The sequence below is a fragment of the Ctenocephalides felis genome, unplaced genomic scaffold (genome assembly GCF_003426905.1).
Source record: "Ctenocephalides felis isolate EL2017-DRISC unplaced genomic scaffold, ASM342690v1 CF-g0.4_SCAFFOLD_03573, whole genome shotgun sequence".
NCBI classification, from domain to species: Eukaryota; Metazoa; Arthropoda; class Insecta; order Siphonaptera; family Pulicidae; genus Ctenocephalides; species Ctenocephalides felis.
The window spans coordinates 7700304-7718216 of NW_020539727.1; the positions used below are offsets into that span (position 1 = coordinate 7700304).

At 30.4% G+C, this 17913-nt stretch overlaps 1 protein-coding gene across 3 annotated transcripts; it reads left to right on the plus strand.

Annotated features, from left to right (window-relative positions):
• Nucleotides 1-3995: 3995 nt before the first annotated feature.
• Nucleotides 3996-13417, plus strand: LOC113389031 (dolichol kinase). 3 transcript variants are annotated; one of them, XM_026626081.1, is made up of 10 exons: nucleotides 3996-4204; nucleotides 6668-6918; nucleotides 7022-7251; nucleotides 7450-7638; nucleotides 7697-7906; nucleotides 7982-8056; nucleotides 8128-8329; nucleotides 9141-9218; nucleotides 9282-9468; nucleotides 13302-13417. In XM_026626081.1, exons 1-9 carry the CDS (start codon nucleotides 4113-4115, stop codon nucleotides 9413-9415), a joined length of 1461 nt encoding a protein of 486 aa, XP_026481866.1. In that variant the 5' UTR covers nucleotides 3996-4112; the 3' UTR covers nucleotides 9416-9468; nucleotides 13302-13417. The 3 variants fall into 3 exon arrangements, with proteins under 3 accessions (XP_026481866.1, XP_026481864.1, XP_026481865.1); XM_026626079.1 differs by having other exon boundaries at nucleotides 9141-9468; XM_026626080.1 differs by lacking the exon at nucleotides 13302-13417 and having other exon boundaries at nucleotides 9141-9479.
• The last annotated feature ends 4496 nt before the right edge of the window (nucleotides 13418-17913 follow it).

Here is a 17913-nt window from a genome sequence, read left to right on the forward strand (position 1 = left end):
TAAGCATAAATGTATAACTGGACCCATAGATAAACTAGCTGTAAGTGGAATTCTGTCTTAAGGCAATTAAGGCATCGTGCCTAAAGGCAAATTGCTGGAACTTCCCGTACCAAAATTTTTTTTTTTTTTAAAAACGATTAACATTTTTGAAAAAAAAAATTACTTTGAAAAAATAAGATTTTTGGGAAACTATAAATTGGACAAAAAATTACTTTTTTTTGAAAAAAATTTTTTTGGAAAAAATTTTTTTTTTATTTTGACATATTGTGGAAGATCTGAACTTTCTTTTCAAAGCAATCGTACTGCTTTAACTGTATAGGGACAAAATATAAAGCGCGTAAGCGCCGCGTCGCTGTCTAACGCATAAGCATTGGTACGGAACCCATAGGAATATTAACAAATTGTATACTTATTGTTAAAATCTCTATAAAATATCTGATAATTTGATGAGCACATGTCTAATGATCATTTTTGACCGCCAAATGGCTCATTTTTTTACTTTTTCCTCCATATCTCCGAAACCGCTAGACCTACCTTCATGAAAATTTTATCGATTCTTCATCTTGTCAATACAAGTGAAATGCTTTTTGAATTATTCAAATCGGACGCTCCGTTCTCTCAAAAACTGAGTTACCGTTTTCGGCACTTTTTGCCCCGTATCTTCGGAACGGCTAGACCTGCCTTCGCCAAAAGCTAATCAGCACGTTTCCTTATCAATACGAATCGAATGTTTTTTGAATTATTCAAATCGGTTGACCCGTGTTCCCGAAATCGTCGACGAAAATTTGTATCCGCACATACATACACACGCGTACATACATACATACATACACACACATATACACACACACACACACACACACATACATCCATTTTTTCTAAGGTATGCCAAAATGTTCAGAAACCTCTGAAACGTAAAGATATATAAAAAATTTCATTTTCGATTTTTTTGCGATTACTATAACTTACCCTACGGGAAGTTAATAAGCATGACAATAAGACTGGACCAATGTTATGGCAAGGATATGTTACAATGCCTGCTTCATATAAAATGGTATTAAAAACTTTTAAAAAAACTATGTGGTTTCTGTGCAATCAGGTGTCGATTTATACAAACTTCGACAAATTTTTAAAATTAACGACTACGACTTACATATAAACAGCAAGATTTTTAGCTATTGCACTGCGCGACAAAAATGGTGCTTTTATTTTTTTCCTCAACCTTTTTTTAACTTTCCGTAGGGTAGTTATAGTCATATAGATAAAAGAAGAGTATATGGTTATAGTAATGGGCCGAAAATCGAAAATGAAAATTTTTGCATTTCTCGACGTTTTGAAGATTTCTGAATATTTTGGCATACCTCGTGTTTTGTATGTCCGCATTCATTCGTCCACGTTTTCGAGCGCACGGATCAACCGATTTGAATGGTAAAAAAACATTCGATTCCTATTGATAGGGAGATGTGCTGATTAGTTTTTGGCAAAGGCAGTTCCAGCCGTTACGGAGATACGGAGCAAAGAGTGCAGAAAATACAAATCGAGTTTTTGAGAGAATGGAGTATCCGATTTGAATGATCTAAAAAACATTCAATTTATAATTATTGGGAGGAGAGGTGATTAGTTTTTGGCAAAAACAGGTCCCGCCGTTTCAAAGATACAGAGCTAAATGTGCAAAAAATTGTAGTTTTTGAGAGAACTAAGTGTCCGATTTGAATTATTCAAAAAACTTTCTGCTTGTATTGACAAAACAATTGCTTTTGAGGATAAAAAATTATTAAATCTTTTTTTATTTTCCATAAAATATTTTTGTAATTTTGGATTAAAAATTAAAAAAATGGAAAGTTTTTGAAAAATTCCAAAAATGGAAAGTATCATTTTCCGTAACAGCAACCAATAGCTCTAGTTCTTGAGTTTTGGGGAATTACCCCAATTAATCATTTCGGCTATAATTATAGCAGTTTAACAAATAATTAACAAATAAATAATCCGACTCTAAGACGTTGTGTGCATAATGCAGACAGTTTTTGTGACATATGAGGTTAAATTTTTGACAAATACCGGAAACTTATGTCGAACTGCGTAATGATCAATTTATACTTGTTTATCTATGGTAATGGCATCGTTTTCATTGACAACATTTCAACCACTTTAAAACTGAATTGTGCAATAATGATAAAACATATGTTCTTGAAACCTCAGAATCACCACGACGATTATTTCTACTATGTGGTAAATGCCAATGAAATAAAATCAGGCAATAGAAGCAAATCGTTATAAACCACAACTCAAATGGTATTGTTACGATCAGCTACACAAACCCCCTATTCATGCTAATAATGAACAACCTAGAACATCAACCATGTAATGCATTTAGAGGCCAACGTCAAAAGCGAAGAAGAAATAACTAAAAACTGATATATTTGATGTAATAGATTTGAATTCATTACCACTCATGCACTCTTATTCAGAATGGTTTGTGGAAAATTTTAGAGATATTAGCGTAGAGCAGGGCGAGTGTATCCATCAAGACATCAGGACTTTGGAGGAGCGATATCAAAGAGGATAGGACATCCACCTGGCCTTGTCCATGCTTGAAAATCATATAAAAAAGCTTTTGATGGCATAAAATGTTTTTTTTTTCTTTTTTTTATTTGAACAGCGATCAGAACTTATGGGTTCTATGAGCTGTTGTGATTAATATCTTACAAACTACGTTTGTTTTATTAAAGATGGCAACCCAAACAGTTGTCACATCTCTGTATGATAAATTTTTATTACAATCTCTGTAATAGGGCAAGTATGGTGCAACAATGTCGGGCAAAGGCTATTTTCACTTGGAAACATATTGCTATCTATATTTCCAAGTGAAAATCTCTGACAACAGGCTGCTCGAAGTGGGTATCGAACCCGGGACCTCTGAAACAAGTCCCGTCGCTCTTAACCGCTTACCTACGGGCGAGTCCAAAATGAAACATTTCGTATTTTTTATTGTAAGTTGAGGTAAGACTTGCATATTGACATATCTCAAAAGCTAGAGCTGTTAGCAAAACCTGTTACTGTTTCCGGAATCAGCGTTCTTGTATTACTTAAAAACCATCATAACATCTTAGGAAAAAAATTTAGTGTTGCGCAGTGTTATTGTTTAATTTTTAACTTTCCGTAGGGTAAGTTATAGTAATCGCAAAAAAATCGAAAATGAAAATTTTTATATATCTTTACGTTTCAGAGGTTTCTGCACATTTTGGGGTACCTAGGAAAAAATGGATATATGTGTGTGTGTGCGGATACAATGTTTAGCCGATGATTTCGAGAACACCGATTAACTGATTTGAATGATTTATAAAACATTCTATTCGTATTGTTAAGAAGACGTGCTGATTAGTTTTTGGCAAAGGCAAGTCTAGTCGTTCCGAAGATACGGTGCAAGAAGTGCCAAAAACGGTAGCTCAGTTTTTAAGAGAACGGAACGTCTGATTTTAATAATTTGAAAAAGATTTTACTTGTATTGACAAGATGAAAAACTGATTAAATTTTTGGAAAAGCAGATACAGCGGTTATGAACTCTCAATAAAAATAAGTTAAAAAAATGTAATTTGGCGGTCAAAAATATTTGCTGGACATATGTACATCAAATTATCATATATTTTATAGAGATTTTAATAATTTGTACACATTTTGTATAATTTTTTTTTGGGTTTCATCCCAAGATTTTTAATTAAGGTATGGGAAATTCCAGCAATTTAGCACCCCACTAATTAATAGTAATAAAACGGTAATGAGAATAATAAACAAAGGAGGGAAAGAAAATCATTGATTTTGTAGTGCTCTCATACCATAGAGCTGCCTTCGGGCAGACCACTGTTTATTTTTATAAATAATTTTCTGGTCCACAGATTGAGAATCGCCGGTAACCCGCGCGTCAAACGTCACCGTTTGGTAATCATTGATAACAATGCAAAATTTTAAGGTTATACACTTATCAGTAGATTTCAGTATGCAGCATTTTAATGTAAATTGTTGTAAAAAAAATATTATGAAAACACATGCACGATAATATATTGCAATGGAATAATTCAATGAGTACCTTTTTATTTCTTTTTCTTTGAAGTGTTATGAAAAAGTGTGCGGTTATGGGCAAATTTTCGTTTAAAGAATTCAACGAAAATGCTACACTTGCTTTTAAAAGAGCTGACTTTAAGCTCAGGTATAATAAAATATTATATTTAAACATAATATTGTATATAGATTATTATAAAAATTGATTTGTCGTGGAGTTTCTTCAGGTAGAACATTTTTGTCATGTTAGGTTAGGTTATAATGTCGTGGAAATAAAATTGTACAAGATAAAAATTGATTTATAGTTTATAAATAGATAACTTGTATTGTTTCTTTAATGCTTGTTGACTTTATAAACATTGTTTTGATAACAATTTACAATGGATAGTGGATTCTTTGGTTGTTGAATTGTTTTTATCGTTCACCATTTGCAATACAAATTTGTCAATAAGGTTAGGAATAATTCTGTATTTCTCCATTGACATTAGAATCAATTATTGATTTCTTCATCAGTTACATCTTGTGAACCGACTTTGTAAACCTAAATGGATAGTAGATCCTTTGGTTGCAATCATTTATCATTTCCGATCCAAATTTGTCAATAAGGTTAGTAATGCTTCAGCTCCACGAAAGGAGGAGTCAACTGTAGAATCTCTTACTGTGTTCTACAATAATTAATGTCTTCATCAGTTACATCTTGTAAACAGACATTGTAAATCTAAATGGATAGTGGATCCAATGGTTGCTATCATTTATCATTTTCAATCCTTTGTCAATAAGGTTAGGTCTGTTTCTGCTCCCCGAAACGAGGTTTCAACATTAGAATTTCTTACTGTCTTGCACAATAATTAATTTTTTCATCAGTTACATCTTGTGAACAAACTTTGTAAACCTAAATGGATAGTGGATCCTTTCGATGCAATCATTTATCATTTTTAATCCAAATTTGTCAATAAGGTTAGTAATGCAAGGAATGAGGAGTTAACATTAGAATCTCTTACTGTCTGTCACAATAATTAATTTCTTCATCGATTACATCTTGTGAATAGACTATGTAAACCTAAATGGATAGTAGATCCTTTGGTTGCAATCATTTATCATTTCAGCTCCAAGGAACTAGGAATCAACATCAGATTTTCTTACTGTCTTGCACAATCATTTATTTCTTCTTCAGTTACATCTTGTGAACAGATTGTATTTGATAGTGGATCCTTTGGTTGCTATCATTTATGATTTTCAATCCTTTGTCAATAAGGTTAGGTATGTTTCTGCTCCAAGGAACTATGAATCAACATTAGATTCTCTTACTGTCTTGCACAATCATTTATTTCTTCATCAGTTACATCTTGTGAACAAATTGTAATGGATAGTGGATCATTTGGTTGCTATCATTTATCATTTTCAATCCTTTGTCAATAAGGTTAGGTTTCTGCCCCAAGGAATAAGAATTCAACATTAGAATCTCTTACTGTCTTGCACAGTAATTTATTTTTTCATCAGTCACATCTTGTGAACAAGATTTGATCTTGTGAAACCTAAATGGATAGTAGATCCATTGGTTGCTATCATTTATGATTTTCAATCCTTTGTCAATAAGGTTAGGTATGTTTCTGCTCCAACGAACAAGGAACCAACATTAGAATCTCTTACTGTCTTGCACAATCATTTATTTTTTTATCAGTCACATCTTGTGAACAAGATTTGATCTTGTGAAACCTAAATGGATAGTAGATCCATTGGTTGCTATCATTTATGATTTTCAATCCTTTGTCAATAAGATTAGGTATGTTTCTGCTCCAACGAACAAGGAACCAACATTAGAATCTCTTACTGTCTTGCACAATCATTTATTTTTTCATCAGTCACATCTTGTGAACAATATTTGATCTTGTGAAACCTAAATGGATAGTAGATCCATTGGTTGCTATCATTTATGATTTTCAATCCTTTGTCAATAAGATTAGGTATGTTTCTGCTCCAACGAACAAGGAACCAACATTAGAATCTCTTACTGTCTTGCACAATCATTTATTTTTTCATCAGTCACATCTTGTGAACAATATTTGATCTTGTGAAACCTAAATGGATAGTAGATCCATTGGTTGCTATCATTTATCATTTTCAATCCTTTGTCAATAAGGTTAGGTCTGTTTCTGCTCCCCGAAACAAGGTTTTAACATTAGAATTTCTTATTGTCCTGCACAATAATTAATTTCTTTATCAGTTACATTTTGTGAACAGGCTTTGTAAACCTAATGTATACTGGATTCTTTGGTTGCTATCATTTATCTTTTTCGATCCAAATTTGGGTTAGTAATGTGTTAGCCCCAGGTAACGAGAAATTCATATTAGAATCTCTTGCGAGCTTTACAGTCTTTTACAATAATCAGTTTCTTCACCAGCTTGTAACCAGAGCTATGTATGGTGGCTATAAAGATTTTGCAATAAATAGTTTAATGAATGGCAATTGGAATCAATTTCTCCAGATCTTTCTGTTGTCTACACCATACATACAATTTTCATTTCACATACATCCTAGCAAATATGTGATACTCATTTAAACTATTTTTTTATACTTTTTTATATATTTTTATATCATTTGTCCTTTTAGACCGAATGCAAGTTTTGGAATATGGGCTTGCATGTTGTTACCGGTAGCAATAATCTTATCCTTTTGGAAACATCAACGAGAGGCTTCATTATTTTATAAATTGAATGTCATTGCTGCTATTGGAATATGTTTTATTAACATTACAATATTGTATAACATTGCAAAGAAATCAAAAATTAATACTCGGTTAACAGCAACAGTAGCAGTTTCTTTGATGACAAGTTGTCTTTTCTGGATTTGTATGAGAAAAGGTATTTATTTTAAATAAATGTTTTATATAAATGTATATATATATATATATATATATATATATAATAATAATTTGAGAGTACATCAATGAATGTTTTGTTTCAGATTGGTTATATAGTTTCTTATATAGTTTTGGAGTAATATCTACTTATTCATTAATTTTACCAATTTGTTTATACTCCTTACCTTTGGCATTCACTTTTGGAGAGGCAGCTATTTGTGCTCAAGGCATTGTTCTATTTATTTTCTCTGCCATCGTAAATATCCTGGACATAGAATTCATCAGTTGTCTTTCGCCTTATACGAAGAGCAGGATATCAGATACTATACTACAGGTGATAATTTATGTTTATGGCAAATGTACCTACTTCATAATTGTTAATTTAATTTTATTTTTAAGTTATATATATATATATATATATATATATATATATATATACATATCATTTCCATATATAATTTGACCATATATACATTTTCATACTATTAATTCTCATGTATATTTCATTTATAAAACATACATATGTTTTTAGGTGGGAATCTTAGGAATATGTTTGATAGCGTCTATAATATGTTTCTTCAAAATATTGCAAAACTATATTGCCTTTTATATAACAACTGTTTCTGTGATTTTACTTGCAATGTTTCCAATGATGCACGTACTATTGAATCAAAGTCCAATAATATGGATACTGGTATTTATGTTCAACGACTCCAGAAGAGTAAGTAAACCGATCACTTATTTTTTTAGTTATAATAATTATGATGTAGATTTTTTAGATATACTTAATAATGTATTGGGGCACCTGCGTTTTAATTGCAATTCTGCTGATGTATTGGCAAATAAGTGGAGGTGCAAAAGCTAGTACAGCTTTACGAAAATATTTTCATATTTTGGCCGTTCTCATATATGTGCCAGGACTGATTTATGAATGCACTTTGTTATACCTTGCATCTGGTGTGGTTTTTGCAATCTTTATAATGATTGAGGTGAGGTGTGCCAGTTACAATTAGTTAATAGTTAAGCAAAGAAAATCTGTTTCAATTTATCATTTTTCATTCTAGATAATTAGAAAGTTTGATATATGGCCATTTGGAAAGCTATTACAAATGGGATTTTCAACATATGCAGATGAGAAGGTTTACATAAATATTTATATTTTGTTATTAATGTGCCAAAATAATTATTGATTTGTTTCGTTCTAATTCAGGATGCTGCTGAAATAGCTCTCACTCCCATTTATTTGATTGTAGGATGCACACTGCCCATGTGGATACATCCGTGTCCTTGTGATTTGACGGATTCTGCCGGATTTAATTTGATGCCATTATTAGCTGGTTTATTATCAATTGGAATTGGTGACACTATGGCCAGTATTATTGGATCGAATTTTGGAAGACACAAATGGAAAGGTATTTTTATTTTAATTTTTAATTAGTGTTGAGCCGACTGGAAAATTTTCTGATTGAAATCATTTGAATCTAAAAAAAACTGATTTGAATCAAGCTAATATATGGACAAATATAAGTTAATACACACAGAGTGAGCATAAGGTACACATGTGATTGAAGCTTTTTTGCTATTGCACAAGATGACAATTAATTCAAAAACTAGTTGAAAGAGGCATTTAGCCATAAAATTTTCAACCGTTTATTTTAAAAATAAAATTATTGCTTTCAATTAAATCTAAACATTGCATATTCGAATAGAATTTATTAAATTAGCTGTAATTATATTGCACAGATACGTGCTTATTATTTTAAATTTTACTGAATTGACAATGTTTGACTCATCACATCAAAAAAGCAACTTTTGGCACAAATTTTGACTATAATACTTTTTCAAACTTTGATGAATTTTTAACATTAAACTGTTTGTCGAAGGGCCGTAACATTTTAATATGTTTTATAATACCATGATATCTATTGCTAGAAAAAGGTTTATAAAAAATAGTCATTTGGCGGTCAAGGATGTTTATGGACATATGTACATCAAATTATCAGATATTTCATAAAGATTTTAATAATGAGTACACATTTTGTGTACATTTTTTTGGGTTTCGTACCAAGATTTTTAATTATGATATGGCAAGTTCCATCAATTTGCCTTAAGGCACGATGCCATCCACAACTAGTTCTTCTTTAGATTGGCATGAAAATGATTTCATTTTGCAGTTTAGTTTCTTTTCAATATTATGTAAAATATTTATTTTAATATTTTCAGGAAGCAAAAAGTCTGTGGAAGGAACCTTGTCAAGCATAATTTTTCAGTTATTGCTTGTGTTGTTATTGGTTTATACTGGTAAAATTTTATATTTATTAATAATAAAAAATATTTCGTATTACATAAATATCTATTCTGCAGGTTTTGTTAAGGGGAGCTGTTATAACATACTGCAATCAATATTTGCTATTGTTACAAATGCTTTAATTGAAGCAAAGACTGACCAAGTGGACAATTTGGTTTTACCAATTATTACATATATTTTATTATTGTGATATTTGAATAAATGTTCAAGTAAGGAAAGTGAATATTTTCTTCCGAAAACAAGGTAGGAGAATTTTAGTAGCACAACAAAACGATAATTTAAGGGGGGTGCTTCAAATAATCGTTTTTTTTTTTGAAGGATTTTTATTGAAGGAAATAAATATTTAATTGAAACAAAACTTTCAGGTTTTATTGTTAGATATTTCATCGTTCTTCTCAATTTTTTTCATTAAAATATATGTCATAATATGCCGGGTAAATGCATTTTGCCGAAGCGCCACGAGCGTGCAGGTGTCCTTTGGCGGGAAAGATGCAGGCCACAATTTCTACTTGAAACAAATAAATAAAAACAAATATATATTTTAAATAGTATAGATTCTAATTGAACCTAAAAAAATCCAGAAACAAATGAGAAATACACTAATTTTTCGCATCTTGAAAAAAAAATCATGTTTTTTATACAAAATTTCACTTTAGATTGTTTAAACAGAGGGTTAATTATAACTTTTTTTTAAAGTTTTTTTTAAGTTCCACTAGAATAGAATTTAATGAATTTTGTCTAGTTTCGATAGGACGTTTAGTTTTTTTCCTATCTTTCCCGCCAATTAGGAAGAAACAAAAAAATTCAATACTGAGAAATCGCGCGTCGAAGTTTCGCTCGAATACACGCTTAACGCTTGCTCACTATTTTTTCTGTAATTCCGAAAATATTCTAAATTTGTTTCTGAAATTTTAGGAATATATTCTTAGCTAGTTTTAGAAGACATTGTTGCAATAAAAAAATCGATTTTTTTAAGCCTCTAAAGCAGGTTCCCCTCTTAAACAATTTATAATCCAATTTATTAAAGGCTTTACAGAAAAATTCAATATACGCACATTTACCATTAACTTATCTGTTGTGTGTGTTTATGTATGTGCTGATACAATCTTTCTTTGGCGATTACGAGGGCACGAATGTACTGATTTGAATTATTAACTACCCGAAGTTTATCGTCAAAAAATCGAAAATGATATTTTTTGCGTATCTTCACGTTTTTGAAAAATTGATGTATGGGCTTGTGTGTACGGATCAACCGATTTGGATTATTCAAAGACAGGCCTAGTTGTTTCGAAGTACATTTTTTGAGAAAACAGAGCATCCGAATGCTACAAAAAACATTGCGCTTGTATTGGGAGTGTAAAGAAACCATTAACTTTTAGGGTAAGCAAAAAAAACTTTCAAAATTTAAAATAAATTTTAATTTTAAAAATTATTTTTCTTTCCAAATATCGAAAATGATTCGGATTTTAATTATAATTTTGAAACTCGCCTATATAATTCAAATTAAATAATTTTATCTTTGCAATTCAGTTTATATAATTCTTAGAAATTGTAGTTTATTTAAATAAACGAACATATAGAAAAAGTTTTATAATAATTGTTAAATAGTAAAGTTGGAGGAATATTTAAACTATAATCACAAATAAGTGAATGAATCTTCTTATGAGCAGATGGAGATCTGAAATTCTATTCAACAAATTGATGGTAATTCCTAGGCGACATAAACAAATTAATAAACTAAATCACCAAAGCAGTCTCCAGCGCAACTTACGATGCTCAACAAAAAATCATAATTCTAAATGAATTCAATGCATCATATGCCTTATGGCTGTAGATTATTATAAACTAGTGGGGTGGGTGGCATCGTGCCTTAAGGCAAATTGCAGGAACTTCCCGTACCGAAATGTTCGAGGATTACTGAATGTTTTCAATTATAAATATTGTAACATTGTCTAATATTTATAAGAATTATATAAACTGAATTGCAGAGTTGAAATTATTTGTAAAGTATATTAGAACTATAGTCAGAATTAAAAATAAAATCTGAAATATTTTCGATATACAAAAAACTAAAAAAAAAAAAAAAAAAATAGGTACAATTTTTTTTTCCAAAATCAATTATTTTGTTAAGATAAGCAGAAAGTTCTTTGAATCATTTAAATCGGACGCTTAGTTCTCTCAAAAACTGCCATTTTTTACATATTTAGCTCCGTATCTTCAAAATGGCTGGGCCTGCCTTTGCCAAAAACTAATAAACACTTCTCCCAATCATTACTAATTGAATGTTTTTTAGATCATTCAAATCGGATACTCCGTTCTCTCAAAAATTCGATTTCTATTTTCTGCACTCTTTGCTCCGTATCTCCGAAACGGCTGGACCTGCCTTTGCCAAAAACTAATCAGCTCTTTTCCCTATCAATAGGAATCGAATGTTTTTTGAACCATTCAAATCGGTTGATCCGTGCGCCCTAAAACGTGACTGGAAATTTGTATCCATACATACATACACACACACACACACATCCATTTTTTCTGAGGAAACCTTCAAAACGTCGAGAAATGTAAAAATTTTCAATTCCGATTTTCGGCCCATTACAATAACTTACCCTACGGGAAGTTAATAATTTTAAAATCTTTACAAATTGGACGACGACGTTTATATATGTATACATGAAATGTAAATAAACAAAATCGGATTTAGAATATAGGGTCTTTTTAATTTTATAAGTTGAATTGCAAAGTTAAGTGTGTATATATATATATATATATATATATACATATATATATATATTGTAAAATTTTTTGCAGCCCAACCGTCGAATTAAAAAAAGATTAAATAACAAAATTATTTATTCCATTATACGTTTCGGCACTTGATGTGTCATCATTCAGTAATCTAAAAAAACATTTAACATAAATACACAAGTGATGATAAATATAAATATATAAAAGGAGGAAATTACACATACCAAACCAGGAAAAACCGGAAATATTGATTTTTTTTTTTTTTTTGTTACAATTTATTTTTGTTAATCAAGACTTTAATGTCTTATTTACAAAATTGATATGAGCAAAAAAATACAAAAAAAAACAAAAAATGCAATACAATGAATATAAAATGAAAAAAGTTAAAATAAAAATTAAATTAAAACAGTAATACAAAAATAATAACATAAATGAACGATGACGTGATGATGTATGCCGCGTACTACGTCAGGACGCGTGCAGACATTGGGCTAGGTGTTTGGTAGATCGGAAGGCCATTTCTTGCTCAATCAATATTAATTATGATGTAAAAATTGATATAAACACTAAATTTGTGTAAAATAATAAAAAAAACATTAATTAACAAACAAGAAATAGGAGGAGTAAATATTGCCCTCCTATATTTAATGTTACGGTAGCATAGTGTCGTGTGTACTATTCAAGGTTAAAAGTACAACACAGCGCAGTGTAGGCCACGCGCGCGTATGGGAGTGGGAGGAGTAGCAAGAACGAAAGGGGAAAGAAAAACAGAGAAGAAATATAACGAATGAAAGATTCTAAAACTGCATTGAATTACTTTTCATGAAATTAATAATTACTTTGTAACTATCATGTAAGAGATGAGAGGAATTACGTTTGTTTACACAAGACGTATTAAGGGATATAAGTAAAGACTCAACTATCTTTCTAAGGTCCCTGTTTTTTCAATGTAAAGGATTGAGGGATTTGACATGTTAAAAAGTGTGGTTCAGGTTTATCATATGTTCAGAAAGCATCGTTTTGAATTTTTTTGGGTTTCTGGAATTATAAGTATGTTGATTAACCCTCTTATATATATATATATATATATATATATTTAATTTGAGTTTAATATTCGGGCGTAACATCAATAAAAATATATAAATATAATATAAAAATATTATTTTTATTGATGTTACGCCCGAAATTAAACTCAAATTAAACATATATATCAACATCAAATTCAAGAATATCAAAAATATATATCTATATATAATATATATATATATATATATATATATATATATATATTGGGAAAGTTTCACCAATGTAAACTATTACAATCATTGCAGTCCAACCTGTAAACAGAATCAGTAATCCTATCAGCGGGAGTTTTTGATTTAAGAGGAGAAAAAAGGCAACGGAAAAGTGTTATCAAAACTGAAACCAAAAGAAAACCTTCAGCGGCAAATAACTTTTTAAAAAATAAGAAAAACTGCTTAAAAGGGTAAACATATACACACATATACATATATATATACACATATATATATATATATATATACATGCATATATCCATATACACACACATACAAACATATAATACACATATACATATACAGATACAACAATATATACCTATATATGTACACATATACATGTAAGACTATACACATATAAATATACGTATATACATATATGCAACGTGCATGCATATTCACAACGACGTACATGTACATGTATGAACCATACATATACTCATACCTATCTATGTAACTATAGCTATACACGTATACACATACATATACGCATAAACATGTATATACACTATATACACACATATATACATAATTATATACATACTATATATACATACATATATAATATATATACACACAATAACTATATATATACATATGTACATAATGCTCACAAATATATATATATATATATATATATACATATATATACACATATATATATATATATATATATATATACACATACATACATGCATATATACGTATATATAATACATGTATACACATATAAATATGCACATACATACAAACATACATGTAAATAAGTAATATACATATATATACATACATACATACAAATACATATATTATATATATATATATATACATATATATATATAAACATACAATATATGTAAACTCGTATATATGTAAAGCAAACAAATTATTTATGAAGATGGATAATACATATAAAATACAAGTGGACTTACATTACGTTGGTTAGTTACATATAGAGAAGTGTACACAGCACTAGAGATTTGGCACTAACATTTATACAACTAACTTGTCAGCACTATGCATTTTTTATATAATTTTTTTGTATGATGTAAACAGAAAAATGATAGTTTTTTTGAACAAAAATGTAAGTAGAATTATGTAATTTCTGCCACGACTTCTGTACTTTGCTAGTACCGAGGCATTTAAAAGTCACCACATGTTTTGAGAGATTTTTAAGGGTCATTCCAGGATTGTTATGGGCGGGTAGGTAGAAAATAGTCGGAAGTTGAAACTAGTAATGTTAGGCTAGGTTTGTATGGTTAGAATTAGGAGAAAAAAAATTGGAAATGTTATTTAGTATTACTAAGTAGTTATACTAATAACTCAAAAATCTAAAATAAAAAATTTTTTTAAGGTTTATTCAAAATTTGCTATGTATGGGTAGGTAAAGCTCGGGTATCAAGGCCGAAGTTAAACTAGGAAGTGTTGGCAAGGTTAGTAAGGTCAATTAGTTTTGTTCAGAGGAGATAAATTTGGAAACATTATTTAGTATTACTTGGTAGTTATCGCAGAGTAAGGAGGAATCCGATCTTTTGTTCACCACGTGGTCACATATTGATATGAAACAAGATTCTGCAAAACGTCTCTGAATGGTGTTCCGTTCATGGTAGAGAATACTGGCATTATAAAAGTTAAAGGAGTGTTTGAAATTTTTTATGTGTTCTGTTATCATAGTTTGGTTTTGGTTGGGGTTTTTCGAATTATTGTCGTGTTGTTTGAGTCTTTTTATTAAATTTTGTCCGGTTTCACCTATGTAAGTAGAAGGGCAATCATTGCAATTATTTTGTAGACAATGTTGGAAGTACGTTCTATACTAGTGGGAGATTTCAGGTTTGTGTAGAGAGGGATTTAAGAGTTAGATCTATGTTGCAGGTTAGTCTGATGTCTACCTTATGAAAAAGTTTTTTCCACACTGGAAAAAGTTCTTTTACGTAGGTAAACAAACGTTGCCTATATAGTTATTGTCTTTAGAATTTTTTTCTGGGGAAAAAGAAGAATGCATACTGTTGAGGTTTTAAGTCTGTTGGAGGTGACGGAGTTGATGAGGTGCGGTGGATATGAGTTGTTAATTAAAGTTGTGCGGATGAGGGATAAGTTAGAGGGCCAAAATTGTTTGTCTGAGAGTAGGATGGCATGGTCGACTAAATTAATAATAGTGCCTATCTTCATGCTAGAAGGGTGGTAAGAATGATAATTTAAATACCTACCCGACCAAGTAGGTTTTTGGAACCAATTGGTGATAATTCGATTGTCTGCGGTTTTTATAATTTTTACGTCTAAAAAGCTGATAGAATTTTCTTGTTCTTTTTCAAACGTAAAGGAGAGATGCTCATTAAATGAGTTAAAACTATGAAGTAAGAGTTCGAAATTTTTAACAGGAACACAAGTAAGGATGTCATCAACATATCTGTAATAAAAATGAAGGTCTAGATTGTAGGAATTAAAAACTTTCAACTAAAGTGTTGTAAAGCAATTTCTGCGAGTGAAGGGGAAATAGGAGAACCCATAGGTGTGCCAAATATTTGAAGGTAAAAATGGTCGTTGAATTCGAAATAAGTATTCGAAACTATGAATTTTATGGACTCGAGAAACCAATGCAGTGATAATGTTGTATGACAAGAGATTTCGTCCCATCTAGCAGTGATGGCATCTAAAATTAATTGTAGGGGGACGTTTGTGAATAGGGATACTACGTCAAGACTAACCAATAAGGAGTTATCAGGAATAACGGAATCGCGGAGATTGTTGACAAGTTCAAAGGAGTTTTTTGTAAAGAAACGAGACTTGACTGTGACTGAAGAGAGTATGTTGCTAAGGTATTTGGAGAATTTTGAAAGAGGTGAGTTCAGGTCAGCCACGATAGGTCTGAGAGGAACGTTGTGTTTATGTATTTTAGGAAGTCCGTAGAGTTTGGGGTTGTAAGGGTGAAGGTTTTTAATTGTCAGTGAGATTTGTGGAGTAATTTGTTTGTTAGAGACTAAGTTGTTTACAAATTTGTGAAAAGTACGGTTAATTCGGTCAGTGGGATCGGAGTTAATAGGAGAATATGTTTTTGTGTCTGAATTAATTCGGAGACTTTTTCTAGGTACGTGGTTTTTTCCAAAATGACTGTGATATTCCCCTTGTCGGCCCTCGTAATTAAAATGTTAGGGTTTTCTTTAAAAAAAAGTTTGCAAGCTTTAATGTCTCTAAGGATGTCAATATTGTCGATTTTTTTTGTTAAAAGATTTAATAAACGAGAGAAAATTTTTACAAAAAGCTGAACGGGTATTAGTTTTAATTTCGGGATTTTTTATATTCTGTAAGCTTGACTCTAATCTGCTGAGTACTTTGATAAAATTAAAGTTGTGACAGTTGTTAGGAATAGCAAAATTTGGGCCTAGTGCAAAAATATAGAGTAGTCTATCAGGTATATGGATATTAGATAGATTTTTTAGCCATTTATTGGTAAGAGATTCGTTCAGGATGATTTTTGACGAATTCATTTTTGATTCGTGTAATTTATTGAATTTTTTAATATATGAGGTTTTGGATTTGTTGTAGTTTTTCTTTTTAATACGAATGGATTCAAATTCAGAGAAGCTCTCCAGGATCTCGGTTTCAACAGAATACGATAACCAAGAATAGATTTTATCAATAGCACGTCTCAGGTTATTGGTGTGACAAATGCAATTTTTGATTTCTAGTGAGAGAATATGTAAACTAAGTTTAGAAAACTTGTTGTTAAGAGAATTGTTCAGATGAGAAAATTTTTAAAATTTAGGCGATAAAAATTAGGTATGATACCTTCTTTCCTGCATCTGATAAGAAAGATCTGTTTATTGATATTGGTAGAAAGTTTGAAGTTTAGTTTAGCTAATACCTTAAATTCTGAAAGATGTAAGAACCATAATGTTTATTGATGAAATTATAAAGGAAGGATTAGGGAGGATGTCATTGGTGATACAATTCTCTTGTATAAAATTTTTTTTATTAATAGCCTGTGTGGGTTTCATAATGCTCGTTAAAGGAAAAGAGTAGCTAAAAAAAAAAATAAATTTAAAGAAAGTAAAAAATTGGTGACAGAATAACAAGCAAGTGGTATGAATGTTTAGAGCGTACAAAGTAGAACAATTTAAGTTAAAACTAACAATAACTGTGAACATACAAACAATTGATAAAAATAAAGATGAAAAAATGGCCTAACTTAAAAATAAATAAAAAACAAAAACTTAAATATAAAAACGCGGCTGTACAGTAGCCAAAATTAGGATGCTAAATATTCATAAGAAACAATAACGATGAATATATATAGTATAAGGGAGATAAGAGTCTTGATTTGATAGTAGTTGCGTCTTGAGAAGATGAGAAGGGGTCTTGTTGTTGAATGAGTAATCCCGTTAACAGAGAAAAAGTGTAGAAAAATCCTATTTCCAGCCCAGGATGTTATATGATTTAGTAGTTAATTTTGATGTTGAAATATAGAGTGAGTTCTTGAGGCGATACATCAAACAAAGAAAGCCAAAGATTTATAAAATAATCTTTATTTCCAAAACGTTTCGACATTCATTTAATGTCATCATCAGTGGATCTAAAAACAGTATGAAATTAGCATATCTAGGTAATTATAATATATGTGGATTGGTAAAGTAACTATACAATAAGA

Excerpts from the sequence above, each read along its gene's own strand:
- LOC113389031 (XM_026626079.1), top strand. The coding sequence starts at position 4,113 with ATGAAAAAGTGTGCGGTTATGGGCAAATTTTCGTTTAAAGAATTCAAC. Across the intron at positions 4,205-6,667 it reads AGAGCTGACTTTAAGCTCAG|ACCGAATGCAAGTTTTGGAA; the intron begins GTATAATAAAAT and ends TTGTCCTTTTAG. Across the intron at positions 6,919-7,021 it reads CTGGATTTGTATGAGAAAAG|ATTGGTTATATAGTTTCTTA; the intron begins GTATTTATTTTA and ends GTTTTGTTTCAG.